At 48.9% G+C, this 7,176-nt stretch overlaps 1 protein-coding gene across 3 annotated transcripts in view; it reads right to left on the bottom strand.

Annotated features, from left to right (window-relative positions):
- Positions 1 to 3,101: 3,101 nt before the first annotated feature.
- The window catches only part of TTLL4 (tubulin tyrosine ligase like 4), a 37,332-nt gene continuing 33,257 nt past the window's right edge, over positions 3,102 to 7,176 (bottom strand). For all 3 annotated transcript variants that reach the window (XM_090284024.1, XM_090284015.1, XM_090284034.1), the window contains 6 exons: positions 7,013 to 7,156; positions 5,590 to 5,692; positions 4,734 to 4,944; positions 4,523 to 4,593; positions 4,060 to 4,145; positions 3,102 to 3,529 (listed from right to left, as the gene is read on the bottom strand). In XM_090284024.1, coding sequence (XP_090140150.1) covers positions 3,376 to 3,529; positions 4,060 to 4,145; positions 4,523 to 4,593; positions 4,734 to 4,944; positions 5,590 to 5,692; positions 7,013 to 7,156 — 769 coding nt within the window. In that variant the 3' untranslated portion in view covers positions 3,102 to 3,375. The remainder of the gene's footprint in view (positions 3,530 to 4,059; positions 4,146 to 4,522; positions 4,594 to 4,733; positions 4,945 to 5,589; positions 5,693 to 7,012; positions 7,157 to 7,176) is intronic.

The raw sequence follows: 7,176 nt of genomic DNA, 5'->3' as shown, positions 1-7,176 counted from the left end.
ATCAGTTTCTAAGCCTCAAAGCAGTTGGGGCATTCAAACAGTGGACAGCTGAGCCTTAGTCTTAAAGGACAAATCCAGAGGAAGCCAGGAAACCAGGAAGCCAAGAAGCCTTTGGGTAACTAATTCAATTGACATGGGAAGTGGAATGAATTGTGTAGCCGAATTATCAGCCTCCTACACTGGCCCAGTGCAATCAGGTGTGCCCTTTGGCTAGGATGACTAAATAGCTTAAGATCATAAGAATGAACCTGCAATGACAACTGGCCCTTGGCAGAGCTGTTGGGTCGGTGCTTCTGTTCTTTGCCTCCAACTCCAGCAACAGTTCCAGTTCAAGGTCTCTTCTAGTTTCTTTTACCACACTCCTCCCTCTTCCAGTCACTGGGCACCTATTGCTCACTTGCTCTCCTTTTTTAGAAATCAAAGCTTCTTTTGGGGTAAGACATTAACTTCATTTAATTCACATACTTCTAATGTTTAATGTGCTTCCTTCCCCAAGGAGTTTGCATTCTGTTAAATATTTAAGCAAAGAAATAAATCCCCAGCAGAGTGAAACAGCATGAATGATCATGTTTCTGTGTGCGCGGGGGTGAAGGTGGGGATGATGAGGCATCCAAATCCTGTTCTGGCCTCCTTCCCCCGAAAAGGGCTTCACAGCTGCTTCCCTCATTGCAGGGGTTTTACATTTCTTGCTTACCTTTCCGTACCCAAAGCAGGTTTTAGATAGCAAATGGCGGAAGGAGTAACCATGAAGTAAGTACTAAGTCCTATGTGCTTTTATTATGTTTTACTTAAGTTTCACAATCCTGCAGTGTAGGCATTTTATTCATATTATTAAAAAACAGACTTTAAAAGTTTAAGGGCAGCCAAGGTCACACAGCCAAACTGAGATTTGAACCCAAGGTCAGCCACGCTCGTTTCCTATCACCTCTTCATTAATATTCACTCTAAGTCACTTAGTTTTTTACCAATCCTGAGTCAGTCTGAAGCAAACAGCAATAATGACCACACCCCTTGCCTTCCACCCCAAATCCTTACTCCCCTGCTCCAGAAATACTCTGAATTGTGTACCCCTTTCTCCAAACAGGGACTGGGTAAGTTATTAACTTAGGAAAACCACCACCACGTTCTGACATTTATTCTACTATAACTCCAAATTTAAACTTTCAAAGAAATCTTGTTAGTTCTCCAAAATTCCTTAGTTAGCTGAATACCTTATCCTGGGGGTATTTGTTACTAAGTATGTATGCTGAATGCTTAATAAGCAAGATTTCATTTTCTCCCAGGGCAAAAGAAAAATACAATACACGAGCCCCATTCCTTCTCCCACCCAGCAAAATGCATCTATCAGACCCTCAAATGTGATGGAAATTAAAAACAATGTAAGTATAAACATGTTTTAAACCACGAAGAACATTATTTTCACCAGGCATTTAATTGCACAAGTCCTGCTGGCCCCACCCCCATTTCCATTACACTGCAATGCTGGTCCCCTCTCCAGTCACAGGGATGGAACTGGACTGGGTGTGCTGCCTGGGGACTCTCAGACGGCAGGCCTAAGAACTGAAGCTGGTTTCCAAGGCCTAAACCAGCTCACGCAGGGCTCTGCACCCAAGCCGTTGACCAGAGGATGAGACACGACAAAACTGCTTAAGCAAGTGGCTGGTTGTTTTAGGAAGGCTGCTTATTGTCCTTGACACAGGTTCATTGTGATATTTTTGCGCTGAGGTAGGCAAGAGGAAGTTGGCTTCAATGACTTCTCCTGGGCCTGAATTTGAAGTCCTTACTACTGAGGAGCAGAAGCTGCCCCAGGACTCTGCCACCAAGCTCTCTTCCCGACTGTCCACATAGCCTTCACCCTGGGCAGCACAGCGACCTGCTTGTGTGGCCTTACTTGGGCAGGCCTCCTAGTGATTTTCCCATGGCCCCATCCCAGCTTGCCATGAAACTCTGGGAGCCATGCAACAGGGTAGTCTCCATCTTTCCAGAGCTCAGAGCATAAAGGCAGAGCCCAGGGCGGGACTGTGAGCAGAGCATCCTGCCTGATGTGCAGCAGGGAAAACTTAGATGTCACAGACAGGGGCCAGTTGGCTTCTTGCTGGGCCCTGCTGCTAGAAAAGTGAAGTAAAGGGATTACAGGGCGGGGGAGGGGGCAAGCTACACTCAGGAAGTGCAAGGTTAAGAAGTAGCATAGTTCAAGTGAGAACAACCTTTTGGATCTAAACTCTCCCACCTTGTATTCCCTGGGCCCCACGTTGGCCCAGGGGAGAGTGCTCTGTCCTTGGAGAGCTCCGTCTGTACAGTTCACTCAGTCAAAAGTTTATTGAACAGTCACTATTTTACTGAGTCTTGGGGAGGGAGGTAGATTCATTTAAGAGCACAAAAGTTTAGCCAGAAGTCTGACAGGAAGCCCATCCTGCAATGGTTAACTGCCCCAGAAACCCATCTGCCACACCAACAGCCCCTGCTTGCCCTACTGACCTGGGAGCCAGACACCCTAGTCAGAGGCAGCAGAGGAGCAAACAGAATGGGAGCCTTCCTGTGGGTTGTGGGGAAATCTCAACTCCTTCAGCTCTCCCACAGGTTATGTCCTTTCATACATGGACACAGAAAACCAACTGGGATTATCTGGGCTCTCCGCTGGGGCCATGGGAAATTCACCAAGTTCACAGAACCGCTCACCCTCAGAAAGCCAAGAGTGGAAGAGGTAAGCAGCATCCACGATTGAGAAGCCTAGAAGCCTGACCGAGTAGTGACATGAGGTCAGAACAGGAAGACCCAGGGCTCCTGGCTGGGTGGATCTATGAAAGGACAAAAGGCCCGGAGGTGGTGCAGCTCCCAAGACTAGCATGAGAGGAAATGGGTTCATTATGTCATGGCTTCTCTGTGTCTACTGAGGACATCTGGAGATGTCTGGAGGTATCTGAAAGTGGCTCCTCAGGGACAGAGGGTAAGGGGAGGAGGAAGGGTGAGCAGTGAGGAAATGAGAGCCTTTAGAGGAATCCCCTCCGTTACAAAGGACTTCAGGCCTGTCCTCTACTCTTGAACGCTAATTCAGTCAGTGCACCGAGGCCTAAAACAAACCACACATGGCTCTCTGAAGGTAGAAACCAAACCCTGCTTTATAAGACTGAGTGGCCATCACTGACTTCTCTGCTGTGATATAAGGAACCAGCCAGTGACCCTTCCTCACCTTCTCCCCATCCCTACCACCCTGCTAGCCCTCCAGACACCCATCTCTATAATTCATCCACTTCAAAAAAATACTCTGAAGAGCGTAAGGTGGAGGGGGTGGGGGCTCAGGCTGGCCAGCAGGCTGGATCCCGTGAGGTAGCTAATGGTAGAGCTCCTGGGCAGGGGCTAGTGCAAAGAGGCCAGTCATGGGCTCACAGCAGCCAGGAGAGAGTCACCGGCGGACTGGGAAGCAGAGAGTCTGGAGGTCTGCCCGGAGTACTTGTTCACAGGTAGCATCTGCGTGGAAACGCTGGTCTCTTTGCTGGTGTCCTCACTGTCTTTTGAGGAAGTAGGTTTCCTGGGGAAAGAGGGGGAAAAAGGCAAGCATGTGTCTCCTCGGGCTTGGGTGCAGTCCCATCTTGAAAGAGTGGTATGATTCCCCTAGAGGAGCTGTTTTCTGAAGAGAACGGGGACAAAGAAATGGCTGAGACTTCAACTTGTGATCTGCCTTCAGAGTATGGGCCAAGCATTCACGACATCATGGTGTTATAGACCACAATTATATGCAGGTATAAATAATAAATTATATTTTATTTATCTGAAGGCCTGAGAGCTTAATTGTAGGTGCGAATGTGTGTGAGGGTAGGAGGGCTAAAGATTTCCTACAGCTGGTGCCAGAGGCCACTTCTGCAGATGACTCTACTCAGCAAAGAAAGCTTCCTGGGCATACCAAGAGCCACCAGGAAGACCTCATAATCTGGGAAGAGAGAAATGAACAAAACTCCCTGAACTCACACCATTAATTATACGTCAACAGTAATGAAATTTTTTTTCAGAAAGTCTCCGAACTCATACCCAACACCCTCCCTTTGCCCAGGTAGCACTCACCCCTGCTTGCCAGTCTCTGGTTTGTATAAAGCACTGAGCATCACGTCACCCTTTGGGAGAGTCAGAACTGATGTCGGGAGAGACCACTAAAAGCAAAGGGAATGATGAGGCTGAGCGGTCTGGGGTCTTGGCGCTCTCTCCCAGCTCCGCATCTGAGTGATGAGCTGGGGCTCTCCCCTCTCCCACCCTTCAGGCATGGGCCCATATGGGACTCTTGGTTTTCTCCCTATTCAGACAAAAAGTTGAGACTACAAAGCACTCTTTGACCCTTGAAAGAAAGGTATCCAGGGAATCCTAGAGCCAATTATGCCTTTGAAAAGGAAGGATCATGAGAGACAGGGGGAGAGCCCCAGGGAGAAGTGAGAGCTTCTGGACCTACACCCAGCCCAGGCTGCACTCTTCAGGCAGAGGAGGGAGGAGTCTGAGATGGAGCTGGCTCCTCCCTCCCTGCGGCATCACTCACCAGGAGAGCAGAGTCAGAGGTGGCTCCTGTGTGGAACCCTTTGTAGCACCAACTCCGAAGAAGATCTACTCCTAGGACAAGATTAGCAGAGGTGGGACTTTAGAGGGTGGAATCAATTGGCCAATCTTCTTGCCAGGGAGGTCCATTTCTTGATCTACAGGGATTTAATCTCTCACTACATCGCTTCCTGTGGGAAGGGAGGACATATCACCTTTAAGCTTGTTGCCATGGTACTTCTGTTCCCACTGGGTGGTGAGAATGTTGAAATATCGTGGCTGCTCAAAAAAGCGGAGATAGCGAGAAGAGATTCGAGAGGGAAAAATTCGCTCAAATTGACCCCGGCGAGAAAACTCATCTTCCATCTCAACCAGAACCCGAACATCATCTGGTGTCAGGATATCCAGCACAGACGCATAGAAGTCCTATGGCCCAAGGGACAGGGACAAAAGGGTATGACAGAAAATGTAAGCCAGAGGCAGAGAATCAAGAAGCTAGGCGACAGGGACCACAGCTTAGGTCCTTAGGGCCCCAGGATTCTCAAGGGACTGCCAAGGCAGCCTGGTGGGCCGGCTCTGGACCTCATCTGTTCCCAAGTCTACTGAGCTTCGCTGGGGGATGAAGATACTTTTGGTCAGGGTGAGGGGAGCCACTGGGGCACAGAGGTTAAGTGATTTGTTGGATTGGGTCAATAACAGAATCCAGCAACTCAGATTTGGCAATAAGCCTGTGTCTGCCGCTCTTTGATCTGGCTCCCTCACCTGCTCTGAGACAAGCCTTCAGGGGCTCACTGCACCTCAGGGAAGAAACCCAAAGGGTCTACAGCTCTGAGGATGAGGGTGGACTAACAGAGCATTTTGCCAAGAGAAGTGGTTCTGGAACACATGATCAAGGCCATCATCTCTCTCCTAGAACGATGGACATGCCAATGTATCTCTGCACACCAAGGGGATGTGGACCTGAGTTAGAAAACGCTGCCCTAGACAGAAGAAAAACTGGTTGCCTCGGGGTTCCAAGTGCTTGCACACGGAAGCCTTCTGATGGCACTTGAGGGGAAGGTAATCTCCTACCTGATCAGGAATTTTCTGGGTCAGGTAATAGGCTTTCTTCAACTTCTGTGCAGTGAATTGCTCTGGGGCCATCCGACATCTGTCCCTGGGGAAGCTGGGCAGGCTAGGGAAGGGGGCAGCAGGGAGGAAAGGGTAAGATCAGTAGCTTCACATCCAGAAGACATATGGAAAGAGACTCCAGCCCAGGAAGACAGCCTTCTCAAGAAAAGACAAAGAAGTATGAACAGATGTTACTTGGGAAGATCAGACTGCAGTACCCTCCATTGAAGCAGCCTGTCTGAGAGCTGAAAAGCAAGTACAATGGAAGAACTTAAGGAGTACCAAGTGTCCTCTCTAGGTTGAATTTCAATAGCTAAAAACAAACAAACAAAAACAAAAACAAACAAAAAAAACCCTGGAATAATTGCTGTATAAATCAGTTTAGTTTAATTTAGTGAACACTTAACTAAAATCCAGCTCAACCCTATGGCTACGTGATCCTGGACATATTGTTTGACCCCCCTGCACCTCAGTTTCATCATCCGCAGTACTTCGATTACTACCAAGAGAGGCACAAACAAGGCCTCCAAGGAGATCACAGGATGGCAGGTGTCAAATGACCAATAACTACAGCACAGAGCCAAACATGGATCTCTAAGGTATGGTGGGGAAAGCAAGTTTTGTTACTGGCAACTTAGAAATTGAATTCCAGCTCTTCCACTTTGTAGCTGAATAACCTTAATCCCAGTGATGTTCAGCTTCCTCTTCTGTAAACTGAGGATACCAGTATCAGCCTCATGGGGCTCTAGGTTTTTCCTTACGCATAGCAGTACTTGCCAAATATTGGCTCCCTTCCCTCAGGAGTGGTTCCAAGTGGTTTGGGGTATGGAGGAGAGAGCCCCCTGAGCTGGCTTCATGAAGATGCTGCCTTGAGTTAGGCTTTGATGCATGGGGGAAGTCAAAACAGGGGGGTCTGGCTGAGGGGAATTTCAAGGGGAAGAAACCCTAAGAGCAGAGGAGGGGACACAATGAGGAAACAATGAGAGGCAACAAACGTTTGAGAGGAGACTGGATTAACTGATCTTTAGGGATCCTTCCAACCTTGAGGTTTTCTGAGCAATCCCGTTTGTCAGAGCATGGAAACCAGAAGAGGAGTACAGGGCGGGGTGCCTGGGAAAAGGAGGATGGGGCCTTGAACGTCCACATGAGGAGCTAAAAAGGCTGAGTACCCAGGCCCTAGAGAGATTCCTGAGCAGGGGAGCAGTATAACCAAACTTGCTTTTAGGGGCACTGAGGTGGAAGAGCTGTGTGTGCAGACAATAGGGACAGATCCAGCAGCAAAGGAGACCAGGCAGGTGGGAGCGCCCAGACATCAGTCCTTCTCACATTCATGACGGGGCTGTTCGTGCTGCCAGCCAAGCCACAGATAAGCAAGGGAGCTGACCTGGTGGTGGAGCTGCTGGAGCTGCTGGTGCTGCTGGAGCTGGAAATATCCTCTTTGTTAGGCAGGACAAAGCCTGCCAGGTTCAGAAGGTCACGGATCATCTGGCCCTTGATGCTGACATCCAATGGAGAGCTGGAGTGGAGGCTTCGAGGAAAGCATGTAAA

This window comes from Furipterus horrens, unplaced genomic scaffold (genome assembly GCF_987537825.1).
Source record: "Furipterus horrens unplaced genomic scaffold, mFurHor1.1.pri manual_scaffold_1, whole genome shotgun sequence".
Lineage (NCBI taxonomy): Eukaryota > Metazoa > Chordata > Mammalia > Chiroptera > Furipteridae > Furipterus > Furipterus horrens.
Note: the sequence above shows the minus strand (reverse complement) of the source record. Positions and strands in the feature narration are given on the sequence as shown.